The 13,085-nt window shown below is 47.6% G+C and overlaps 1 protein-coding gene across 1 annotated transcript in view; it reads left to right on the top strand.

Annotated features, from left to right (window-relative positions):
- The first annotated feature begins 206 nt into the window (after positions 1–206).
- STRA8 (stimulated by retinoic acid 8) overlaps positions 207–13,085 on the top strand; it is a 34,079-nt gene continuing 21,200 nt past the window's right edge. The window contains 7 exon segments of the mRNA XM_050935969.1: positions 207–266; positions 1,980–2,019; positions 2,022–2,059; positions 4,335–4,532; positions 7,632–7,707; positions 9,178–9,262; positions 9,697–9,849. Coding sequence (XP_050791926.1) covers positions 207–266; positions 1,980–2,019; positions 2,022–2,059; positions 4,335–4,532; positions 7,632–7,707; positions 9,178–9,262; positions 9,697–9,849 — 650 coding nt within the window.

Raw genomic sequence — 13,085 nt, 5'->3', positions numbered from 1 at the left:
TAGGACATGATGGTGGAAACTGGGGAACCCGCCTACTCCTGAGGTAAGTGCCACCCTGCACCCCAAACCCCTGCCCTGACCCCCCTCCCACACACCCAAACTGCTGCCTGGAGCCCAGAGCTGCTGCAGAAGTCACGGAGGTCACAGAAAGTCACGGAATCTGTGACCTCCGTGACAGACATGCAGCCTTACTCATGAGTAGTGGAATGGAGGAGGAAAGGAGACAGGAGCTGATCAACGTCCTTCTCCAAACTACTCCTGACACTGTAACTATGCCAATGTGACTGGGGGGGGCTGAACGCAACCCACAGAGTTCTAACATATGAACTACCTACCACCCTCATTCCCAGTAAAGAAGTGTGGCCAGCAGAGACTACAGTTCCCAGCATGCAATAGTTCACAATACACACTGCGGGCTGCTACACTGCAGGCTGGGATTTGGAGTATCTGCTGACCACTCTTTCACACAGCAAGCTGCTCCGCTTAATGCCAGTTCCGCACATCCTTACAAATCCCAACAAGATGGCAGTGTGTGTCTTTCAGTGGGACAAAGCGTGAGCACCCCCTTTCATATGCCACATCCTTCAGCCGATCACAGTGGAAGTAAGAAAGAAAGAAAGAGGCACCAGCCTTTTAATGATTGGGCTACCTGTAAAATGAAGAAGGGGACCTTGGACAGCTAGAACAGGGCACAAAGGAGCACACGGGGGTGTTCATTGCCCCCCCCGCCGAGTTTACACCCAAACACACAGCTCTGGTGTGCACAAGAACAGCGATGTACACAGCCACAGGGGGCCCCGTGGAGACCTGACCACACTGAGCTATGGGATGGTGGCACAGCTCCTGACATGTCCTGACAGACCCATGCAGGCTCCCACTCATGCACATCCCCCCACCGTGCGCCCCAATACTCCAGTCACCCAACACTGCTCGCTACCCTTCCCCCCCTTGCCCTTCCTACCCCACCTTTCTCTGCAGACCCCCTTCCACTCCCCTTTCCCCTCCGACTCCATCCTCCCACCTTTCTCCCCTTTCTCTTCTGACTCGCCTCTCCTCTCCCCTCTTCCGACCCTCTCCCCTCCCCCCTCCCCTTTCCTCTCCGACTCCCTCCTCCCACCTTTCTCCCCTGACCCTCCTCCCCTCCCTCTCCTCCCTTCACTCTCCCAACCCTCTCCCCCAACTCCTCTTCTCCCCTTTCTCCTCCGACCTCCCTCCCCTGCGCTTTCCCGCGCTTTTGTTGCCTTCTCAGGCAGTCGCTACAATGCCAACGTTCTCTCGCCCCTCCCCGGCGCTTTCCTATTGGCCTGTGGAGCGTCCCCCGAGCTGTGATTGGCTACCTGCCACGTGCTGCCGGTGTTGTTGGGCCGTGGCGGCAGCGCAAACTAGCTGGCTTGGGGGAGCCGCAGCAGGAGCCGGGCGGTGGGTACGGGCGCGGGAATGGGAGGGCTATAGAGCCACTCGGGCCGTAGGGAAACTGAGGCCTCTAGCCGCTCGGGGATTGTCTGACTGTAATTGAAGAGAGCTGGGGAGAAACCGGGAGCAGAATCAAGAAGGGGGAAGAAGCCTATGGAAGGGGGGGCAGCGAAAATAGGAAAGAGAGGGCAGAACTCCCAGAAAGGTGGCAGCGCCTATAGAAAGAGGGGCAGTACTTATAGTGAAGGGGTAACGCCCATAGGAAAGGACTGAGCCACAGAAGGAAGTTCAGAGGGCAGGGACATTGGGGCAGAGTCAGAGAAGGGGGCAGAGCTCACAGAAATGAAGGAAAGGCCAGAGCCTGTATACCCAGTGGGGCAGGACCCAAAAAGAAAGGACAGAGACCATAGAAAAGGGAAGCCAGAGCTCTGAAGTTGGAAAGGTTGTTGCTGAACGGTTCCTAGGGAGCCCCTTGCAATGCATTTATATGATTTAAAATCATGTGACGAGCAGACTTAAAAAAATCCCTCTTTGATTCTTTAAAATGTCTCTGTGGGGATCTGAAGGAGGAATTCAGTCTTTTTATAGCGACAGTTCTGTTTGATCTGATTTTTTTCTTTCAATTGTGGAACTTCTGGAACCATTAGTGATAATAAATAATTATTAATAATCTCCCCCCCCCCCCGACTGGTCTATAATAACAAAAATGTCAGCAAGATTCTAATCAGGATCATCACCCAAAGATTTAAGGGAAGGATAAGGACAAGGGCAAGCTTGTTTCTCCTAAATGAGTGGAAATTTAAAAATTACTATATATATAATTTGTTTTGTTATTATTTTAAAATAATTTTAAAGATGGAAGGAGGTTTTAAGGAACAGAATATGTAGGAGTATGAAAATGTGATGTGGTCGGTACTTAATAGACTGCTCAGAAAGGATGCTAATTATGGCTCCAGACTGGCGGTATTTAGAGAAAGAAAACTTCTCATGACTTCTAATAGTGTAGTAGTTTTGCCTGTGTAAAGATTGTAGGATTGAGTCATATTAAATTGCCTACTTCATGTTAGCAGGGTAATTGCAGCAAGCTTTTTCAGACTTTTTTCTAGAGGATATGTTATGTCCTCAGTATGCTTATTTCTGTGCCTAAATCCATGTGTAAAAGTCATTGATAGTATCCAGAAAAGAAAATGTGAACTTTGTTTTTTATATTCATTACACATTAATTTTTATTTATCTGGCTTTTGCCATGATTGAGAAATTCATACAAATTCATTACATCAGAAATAATAAATGGGTACATTAAAGCATGGGTACTATTCCATAGTGCAACACAAAAACAGTATACCAGATATTTGTTCCATAAGGAAACCAATTACCTTAAATATAATTTCCTACATGTCAGTGTTATTTGTGACCATGTAATGCAATTTTAAATTATACTATTCTATTTTAGCAGCATGGGGTCTGCTCCAGCTTTCATTGAAATCAGTGGGTGTTTTTCCAGTGATTTCAGTGGCAGTTGAATTGGGCCTTTAAAAAGCAGATAACAGCATAAAAAAGTCATTTCTGCTTCTGTTTAATATAATTTCTGTAAGTATTTTCCTTTTTTCTTCACTACTAGCATTTACCTTAAAAGAGTATTTAGGTGACTTTAAAAGGTCTGCTTCTATTGTGTATTCTCCGACCCCCACCTAACATCATAATTTACTGTGATATCCCACTTGACTGAGAAAATGATTATGATGTCACAGAGAACAGTGTCTTCTAATGACTTCAGTGGGAATTGAGAGCATTCAGCACATTGCAAGATGGAGCCCAGTGTATGTTATGGAAAAAGATGAACCACATCATTTAAGGGCAAGAAATAACTGCCTGTCTGCCTTAACTTGATGTGTTTCAAGCTGCACTGTACAACTAGCCCACCATTGTGGTAGATCAGCATTTCTCAGACTGGGGGTTGGGACCCCAAAGTGGGTCACAACCCCATATTAATGGGGTCACCAGGGCTGGCTTAGATTTCTTGGGGTCTGGGGCTGACGCTGAAGCCTGAGCATCACCGCTTGGGGCTGAAGCCCAAGGGCTTTAGCCGTGAGTGTCAGGACTCAGATTACAGGCTTCTGCCTGGCACTGAAGCCCTTGGGCTTAGGCTTTGGCCCCTCCCCACCTGGGGCTCAGGCTTCAATTCCCCCTCCTGGGGTCATATAGTAATTTTTATTGTCGAAAGAGGTCGCGATGCAATGATGTTAGAGAACCCCTGTGGTAGGTCAAGTTTGACTACATATTGATAGTTTGCTTTCATAGGGAGAAGAGAAAATGATTTAACATTCCTTTCATAACCTCCTGCGGGAAATGAGCTGGATTGTTCTGCTTCAACACTCTCAACTTTACTTGTTCATCAACCCACCACACATACTGTAGCCCAGGGGTCTCAAACTCAAATCACCACAAGGGCCACATGAAGACTAGTACATTGGCTCAAGGGCCACATCACTGACAACCCCTCCTGCTGCCCCCGCCTCGCCTCTTCCCACCCCTTCCCTCCCCCCATTCCAACCCCTTCCCCAAGTCCCCGCCTCTGCCCCACCTATTCTCTGCCTCCTCCCCTGAGTGCGTGACTCCCTGCTCCTCCCCCCTCCCTCCTGGAAAGCGCTAAGCACTACCAAACAGCTGTTTGGCGGCAGGAAGTGCCTGGAGGTAGGCAGAGGAGTGGGACATGGCGTGCTGGGGGTGAGGGGAGCTTGGCAGCCGCAGGAAATAACTCCGGGGGAGGTGTCGCAGGGAGCTTGGTGGGCTGCATCAAATAACTCTGCAGGCCGCATGCAGCCTACAGGCCACGTGTCTTGAGATCCCTGCTGTAGACTTGCTCTATTTTTAAGTGCTATTTATTTATTTATTTCATAAAACTTAATGTTCCATTGCAGCTTTTGATGGAGACATCTGGTGACTGTAGCAGCCCATATGTCAGGGTAACTCCTGGGTTCCTGACACATCTGCAAGATTTAGAGCCCCAAGTGGCAAGAAGACGCTTATCTCAGGCACGACACCGGGCTACGCTGGCAGGACTCTTCAACAACCTGCGGGAAACTGTGTTTTCACCGTCAGACAATTCAGCATCAAAGGTATGCAGGAGAAACTCTATTTGTTTACAGATAAATATTTGCAAAGACAAAGTGTAGTTAACCAAAATAATCATTCTGATCAAGTTATCTTTTGGGGTTCATGTATGTGTGTAATATTATCATGTGCAACTTTCCCTGTCTCTCTTCTATTTGTATAAATACTTTCTTCAGAGCAAGAAAACTAAGTGCCTTCTCTTGTTACTGGCATGAGTTTATCATGTGACTTGTCTCCACTTTGTAGATTTTGCGCTTCTTCATAATGGCAGTATTTTGGAAGCTAGTCAAGGAATACCATGATGAAATTTCATCCTTGACGGACAGCTGTGAAATCAAGACTAGTGGGTTGTGGTTAGAAAGAGGGGAAAGTAGTTAATTCAGCCTCATGAGTTACTTTATATAGAGAGGGGAAGCAAACTGGGAAAGTATGTAAAAATAAAAAATCAAGCTGTAACATTTCCTGTGTTTTACTAGTTTTAGAAAATGTTTAAGTAAAATGGACTATATAAAAACAAGTGAAACAGCACTGGCTTGGCACTAAAATGCTACCAGGAGGAAGAATGTTATTGTGGTCAAGGCACAGGAAAAGGTATCAGGAATCTTGGGTTCTGTTCCTAGCTCTGCCACTGACTCCCTTCAATAGATCATTTAGGGCTTGTCTACATCACAAAGTTGCAGCGCTGGTGAGGGGGTTACAGCGCTGCAACTTAGGAGGTGTACACATCTGCAGGGCATCACCAGCGCTGCAACTCCCTGTTTGCAGCGCTGGCCGTACTCCCGTTTTGTCTCGGGTGTAGAGGATCCAGCGCTGGTGATCCAGCGCTGGTAATCAAGTGTAGACACTTACCAGTGCTTTTCTTGACCTCCGTGGAATAAGCAGGTATCCCAGCATACCTGAGGAAGCCTCTGGTAATCAAGCTGGTCTCCTTCCCCGGTTTGCTCTCGCGTTCCCCGAACCCCGAGCAAGCAGGTCTCCTTCCCTGCGGTTTGCAGGGTGGTTCGGGGAACGTGAGCGCAAACCGCGGCGAAGCTGGTCTCCTTCCCCGGTTTGCTCTCGCGTTCCCCGAACCCCCGAGCAAGCAGGTCTCTTTCCCTGCGGTTTGCTGGGTGGTTCCGGGAACGCGAGAGCAAACCGCGGCGAAGCTGGTCTCCTTCCCCGGTTTGCTCTCGCATTCCCCGAACAAGCAGGTCTTCCCTGCGGTTTGCAGGGGGGTTCGGGGAACGCGAGAGCAAACCGCAGCGAAGCTGGTCTCCTTCCCCGGTTTGCTCTCGCGTTCCCCGAACCCCCGAGCAAGCAGGTCTCCTTCCCTGCGGTTTGCTGGGTGGTTCCGGGAACGCGAGAGCAAACCGCGGCGAAGCTGGGCTCCTTCCCCGGTTTGCTCTCGCGTTCCCCGAACAAGCAGGTCTCCTTCCCTGTGGTTTGCAGGGTGGTTCGGGGAATGCGAGAGCAAACCGCGGCGAAGCTGGTCTCCTTCCCCGGTTTGCTCTCGCGTTCTCCGAACCCCCGAGCAAGCAGGTCTCCTTCCCTGCGGTTTGCTGGGTGGTTCCGGGAACGCGAGAGCAAACCGCGGCGAAGCTGGTCTCCTTCCCCGGTTTGCTCTCGCGTTCCCCGAACAAGCAGGTCTCCTTCCCTGCGGTTTGCAGGGTGGTTCGGGGAATGCGAGAGCAAACCGCGGCGAAGCTGGTCTCCTTCCCCGGTTTGCTCTCGCGTTCCCCGAACCCCCCTTGAAGCCGCCCAACAGCGCTGCAGTGTGGCCACATCTAACACCACTTGCAGCGCTGGTTGCTGTAAGTGTGGCCACTCTGCAGCGCTGGCCCTATACAGCTGTACTAATACAGCTGTAACAACCAGCGCTGCAAAATTGTAGATGTAGACATACCCTTAGGTTATGGGTGCTTCAGTTTCCTGGTTTGTAAAATGGAGGTGGTAATGCATATTTCAAAAGGGTATGTTCTTGTAAAGAGCCTTGCAATCCTTGGATGGAAGGTGCTTGAGAGGTGCAGAGTATTGTTATTTAGGGATTTCACCTGTTTGGACTCTAATTGTAACTTAGCGTGAGGCAGGAGCTCTGATGGTTAAGTTCTGTTGGAGATGCAGCCAGAGCTAATAATCATCATGGTCTCAGAAGCTAAATCCCAAACAGGATTATTTGTTTTGTCTAACAAGATTTACCATTCGTTTATTATTGCTTGGAATGGAGGACTTCTGACTCCCTTTTAGAACTTTGATGAGTCCCATTGGTTTTTCCCAGCTTTACGCTGCTACCTTTGAAAGTATCACATCACAGCCATGATCCTTTTGGGTCAAGGAAGACTGGATTTCTTCAAAGGCCTGCGCACTGAGGAAGTCATTTCCTAATCCTTGTCAGTTAGTGATTGACTTATGCCCTGAAGCATTGGATTTATATCTCCAACAAAAAAAATCTCTCTAAAGTAATTATGGACGTTCTCATTAACCATGTAAATCCTTTCTTGTATACTCTGTGTGTTTAGTCACAAGCAGACAAATTCCACCTGGCCTAATTGCACTGAAGGCTGTTAGGTTACTCCAGTTTTAGATCAGTGTAACAGAGCAGATTTGGCTAAAGAGCCCTCCTCACATAGTTCCCATTGGAAATGATCAGGAAAAATGTATGCCTGCAGTCAGAAAACATCCAACAATAAGCCATGAGGCATAAAATAGTATCAATTATGTTTTTATTATTCATTATTAATTTATTGTTGTTATTATTATTAATAGTAAATTTAGCACCATTGATGTACATGATATTTTACAGATATACCTCAAAGAGCGAACAGTCCCAAAAGGAACGAATTCCAGAAAGGAATTGTTGACTGTAGAGTATGGTCAGAGTAAACCTCAAACCTGTATGTGAATGGGTACAGCATGTAAATTAAAACCTTCATTTGTATTTGCCCTGATTCTTGGTTTCTTCCCGTTTTTCACATTCATCAGTGCAGTGGGCCACTTAATTGTTTTTATGGAGACATGGAGACAGCTAGTCAGCAAAAGGAAAAGGTGTAAAAGACAGTTGAGGCATGTTAAAATGTCAGCCCAGTCAGAACACAGGAAGATTGGTTCTGTTTTCTCTTTGTATTTAGTGCCAGGTTTTGCGTAAAGCTAAGAATTATATCCAGGAGCTGGAGCAAACCTTGGGTACCTTGCTGAAGATGAAAGGTACTGTATGGAAATATATACCTGAAAAAGTTTCCTTGGGCTTGCCTTTCATTTACTTGTTACGTAGGGACAGCTAGCCAGGTGGCTGAGCCAGTATTAAAGGCAAGATGGGTGCCTTTAGGCATAGCACCAAGCAAGAGATAGTGCATAAACTGTATCATCCAGGAATAGCCCGAGAAAGTGTTGTGCTTCGAAGTTATCCCTCTAACTCTCAGTTTTCTCCTTGCTTCCCCCTTAAACTGGTGGGCGAGGGTGGGTGGATTCAAACAGTAGTTTGTTGCTGGCCTTCATCAGCAGCAAATTAAGGCTTCTTCCTCCTTTCCTCCCCCCATCTCATTTATTGCTGGCTCATCTGCACTGGCAGTGGATTGGGGAACTGTGGCCACTCCTCACCCACATACTCCAGGGTCAGTAGCAGCACAGAGTCCCTTCTTACATCTGTGCACCCAAAATCCAGCTAATTAACAAAAGAGACAAAGGAAGCTTCTTCCTCCCCTTATTCTCTCTGCATAAGTGCATAGTTCAACACACAATCTGGCCCTAAGTGTACAGCTTCTTGATTCACAAACATAGCTGGGGTCCAAGTTTGGGCTGGAGGGCACAGAGAGAATCTATTCTGGGCTAAAAGTAGGGCAGGAGTGGGACAGAAATCCCATTCAGGGTTTCCTCACAAAAATGTAGGAAGTGAGAAGTTTTAGTTAAGGAGTTACTCTAAGGGAAATGATTAAGACACGTAGTGGTGGGTTTGTTTTTTTGTTTTTGTGGCTTATTGGGTCCCCCACACACACTTCCATGAGCCTATCCCAGCACTCTGAAACAAAAACACTTTTTTCTTCTGGATGAGGACAGTACGATGTGACTCCCTTCAGTACCTGTCACACTCTTTAATCAGCTGGATCTGTTCCTGGTGAGTGGTACTCCCTCCACTAGGGCAGAATGTGCTGGTTCTGCAGTGTTCCCAGCCCCATTTCCTTGCCTCCTCACCTGACTGAGGATCTGGGAACCAGAACTAAAAATCAAGTATGTTTTCTGTTTTCAATAGTAGAAATTTGAACTCCATGGTGATGGTTTAAAGCCGCTGAACACATATTTCATGTTTTAAGTGATGTCAGAAAGACTCCTCAAAGCCCGAAATAACAATACTTCAAAGAAAGAAAATAACCACAAAATATTGTATTGACTAGTAGTCACATGGGCTTTGGTTCACTGGCTGTTATTGCTGAAAACCAAAGTTATCAGTTCAATGATGAGGCCAGCATTATGAAGATATCAGTGCTGATAAACTGCTGATACAGCTGGTCATGTTATAAAGATGGACAGAATGTCCCATCCAGTATTATTTTTGTCTAATCAAAAACTCTGTGTGACAGTCAAATCAAATTGTCACCATTACTCTTTTTGATTGGGCTGGATGGTGAGTGAGATGCCAAATGCTCCAGTCTGTGACAGTTATCTTTCTGCTGACAATAGAGTCCTTCAATCTGGAGGATGGGAACCCATCCAGCTTGGAGGAAGTCAAGGAGGAATATGTCAAGATGTACTTCAGCGATCTCGGGTAAGGACTCACACAGATCAAGAAATGATAATACTTTGCACTTTCTTCTAAAGCACAAAGCATCTCAAGGCACTTTGCAAATATTATGGAACAGTGGTTGTCTGTCCCTGTGAGGGAAGGAAATACACAGATTGAGATGAAGAGGTTTTAACTGGCAGACAGGAAAAAAATTATTAAAATTGGACCTATACAGCAGCTCAGTGCATATAAGCTCTGAGCACGTTGCTGGTCTCATTCCCAGTCAGTGCATGTATTTGCCTTTCTCTCCCTGTGTAGATCATCTCCACTTAGGGGCTTTCATAAGCCCTACAAAGGAAAAAAAAAAGTCACCTATTCCAAAAGAATCATTGAGACTCCAGAGTGTTCCTGGCAGGGACCGTTTTAAATTGATTGGGAAGCCATGCATTTGGCCTTGTCCCATGTTTTCTTTCCAGTACTGCGTCCCCTTCAGATGCCATGAGTGAGAGTGGCTCTACGGTCTGGTATTTGATTCAAGAATATGAAAAAAACTCAGTGGAAGAGGATGGGAAGCCAAGACTTATCCAGTCCCCAGCCACTTCATCTCCTGATCTGTTGGAGTTTGAACGGTAGGAGTATAAGTGTGTAGTATTTCAGTAGTCTTCATGTGAAACAACCCATTCAGTCACTGCATATCAGGTAGCTTTCCTGGGGTCTGACTTTGGATCTCAGGATCTCCAGGCCAGCAGAGACATCAATCTCAGCCCCTGTTGGTGTGGAAACTGAGCATCTTCCATGACTCTCAATTGATTCCCTCACTCCTGGCTGGCACTCGGAGCCTGGATAGTTGCATGTCCAGTCCTCCTCAGCCACAGGGCATCTCCCTGCTTCACAAGCCTTTGAAAATCTTTGAAGGTTCCCCATCCTCAGGAAAGAGATGTAATGTTCTTTCAAGTATGTCAATGTTCTAGCGTGGAGCATGAGGGTTAATATCTCTTCAAATTAAAGTCTGAGTATTCTTGTTATCCACATAAATGTCTGCTCTGTTTTGAATCTTTAACCTTCTGCAATCTGATCTCACTGTCATGTTGTGTATTGGGCTTTTTATAAAATTTCCTGTTGTTGCTGATAATGGTTTCATAAAAATGGGAATGCAGTTGTGCCAGCAGGTGGCACAAGTCTGCTGCTTTCATTCTACAGTTTCATCCTGTATTCCTGTAGGAATCAGAAAAAAAGACGGTGCTTGTAGGCAGGTAGTGTGTACAGGACCTTGAAATATGCTGTTTAATGATTTTTGTGGAATAGTATCATTAGTTCCTCATGGGTTTCCCTTTCCCCTCCCTCACTGACACATGCAGAGCAAGACCTTTGCAGCAGTATGTGGGATCTGTGGCATTTACCTTGAAGTTCCATGCCAGATTACTACTGCTGTATATTGAATCCTTCACATGGGATCTCTCCTGTCTGACACAACACAGCAGTGATCGGTCCTGTAGGGACAACTTCACCCCTTTAGTAACGTGATACTGTAGCCACGTTTTCCATCCAACACCAGGAATCACAGCTTTTTTGAATAACTGTTTGTGTCCGTCATCTAAGTCATCTAAACTGGCCATCCGGGGCTGGCAGCAGCACAAGTACTATCCCCTCCAAAATGCTATCGATTCTTGCCAGCCTCTAAAGAGACTGGAGGTCCATGATTGACATTTAGGGTTTTAACACAGCCCCCTGATCCCATTTCATCCGCTCATAAGGATCTACACCAGCCATTCCTTACCAATCAAGGTCAGGACCCCATTCTGTTAGGCACTGGACAAAGGTATAGTGAGGGACACAGTTCCTTCCACTTAAATCACACAATAATTGGCAAAGGGTAGATGGGAAACAGAGGCACAGAACAGTACTGTACGGCTGGATTCCGTGGCATTTGAACCCCAGCAGCAGCTACTTGTAAGTGCTTTGGATCAAATATCCCTGTATAAATTCTGCATATAAAATTAAAAAAACATTGAAACATATTACAGTATTATTAGGGGGTCTGGATGGTTCTATGTCCATGGTTGTTTGAGCAGAGACAATGTGATTAAGTGGTTAGGGACCTGTAGTGGGAATCAGAAGACCTGGATTATATTCCTAATTCTGTCACTGATCAGATGTGTGACCATGGGCGAGTCACTTCACTTCTCTGTGCTTCTGTCTCCCTGCCCATCATTCACCTACCTCATCTGTTTAGACCAGCAGTTCTCCAGCTTCATAGTACCATGACCTCCTTTTAACAGCAAAAACGACTACATGACCCCAGGAGGGGGGACCGAAGACCGAGCCCACCCCAGGCAGCAGGGCAGGGGGAGGGCAAAGATGAAGCCCAAGGGCTTCTGCCCTGAATAGGGGACATGTAACCCTAGTACTGAGCAGTGGGGCTTGGGCTTCAGACTTGCTGAGGCCCAGGCCCAACATCAGCCTTGGTCACCCAATTAAAAAAGGGGTCACAACCCATTTTGGGGTCCCGACCCACAGTTTGAGAACCCCTGATTTAGATGAATGATTTGATGTAAAGACTGTCTCATTGAGGATGTGGATGCATACATACATATGTTATCAGTGCCTAGCACAGTTAGGCCCTGATGGGGCTTCCGGACATTACTGTCAGGAACCGGGGTGTGGCCAGTCACACCAATCGATTGGAGCAGGAGTCTGGAGCTGGGAAACAGAACCAAGGGTCAGAACCAGAGTCAGAAGCTGGATGCCTGAGCCAAAGGTCAAACCATAATCAGAGCCAGGAATCAGAGCAGAGCACCAGAACCAGGGTATCTGGAGTCAGAGAAGGCAGGAGAAGATCTGGGTCCAAGGCAGGAGCAAGGCTGAGACAGGGCGAGAAAACGACCAGGAACAGGGCCAGGATGCAGGAATAAGGCAGGGTCTTTCTCAGCAGCAGGTCAGGGATCTACTTTGTTGCAGAGACAGGTTTCTGGAACTCCCTCCGTGCTTAAATAGTGTGTCTGAACCAATCAGATGGGGTGCTGCTAATTGAGTTTCCATAGACAGCACTTCCCATGGTGCCTAGTCTCCCAGGGTTTACAACTCATTGATCATGGCTCTGCCATGGCAGCTGCGGGGTGGCATGAAAGCACTGGTCATCGGGTGCCCTCCAAACCTGTATTCTGGCTTACTGGATCCTTATATCACTCCCCCCACCCTTTAGGGGTGCTCCTGGAGCATTGTTGGGCCAAGCTTGTTTGCATAGGCACCGACTCCATGGGTGCTGCAGGGCTGGAGCACCCATGGGGAAAAATTAGCTGGTGCTCCATACCCACCGGCAGCCAAGCTGCCCCCACCCCCTCCTCACCGCCTCCTCACCCGAGCGTGCCTCATCCCCACTCCTCCCCCTCCCAGTGCTTCCTGCCCACCACCTAACAGCTGTTTAGCAGCGCTTAGGACTTTCTGGGAGGGAGGAGGAGGAGTGGGGACACGGCGTGCTCAGGGGATGAGGCAGTAAAGAGGCAGGGTGGAGACGGAGACTTGGGAGAAGGGGATGGAATTGTGGTGGGGTGAAGGTGGTGCAGGGGCAGGGCCAGGAGCCGGGGTGGGAGGTCAAGCACCCACGGGGCAGAGGGGAAGTCAGCGCCTGTGCTTGTCTGGGTGATCCCTGTACAAGTTCAGGTGTGTGAACATTACTAGCAGATTCCCAAAACTGCTCCTTGTGGTCACAGCCTCCCCAGTATTGTGCTACCATAGCCTGCCCTGTTTCAATTTGGAATCTAGTATGGCATGGACTTCACGTTATTTGTGGTCTTGAGCTGTTCAGAGATGTGCTGGGCCTTGAGCGACCAGACAAGTATGGCGGTTTTGCAGAGGCGGGCTGGCA

The sequence above is a fragment of the Gopherus flavomarginatus genome, chromosome 1 (genome assembly GCF_025201925.1).
Source record: "Gopherus flavomarginatus isolate rGopFla2 chromosome 1, rGopFla2.mat.asm, whole genome shotgun sequence".
NCBI lineage: Eukaryota > Metazoa > Chordata > Testudines > Testudinidae > Gopherus > Gopherus flavomarginatus.
Note: the sequence above shows the minus strand (reverse complement) of the source record. Positions and strands in the feature narration are given on the sequence as shown.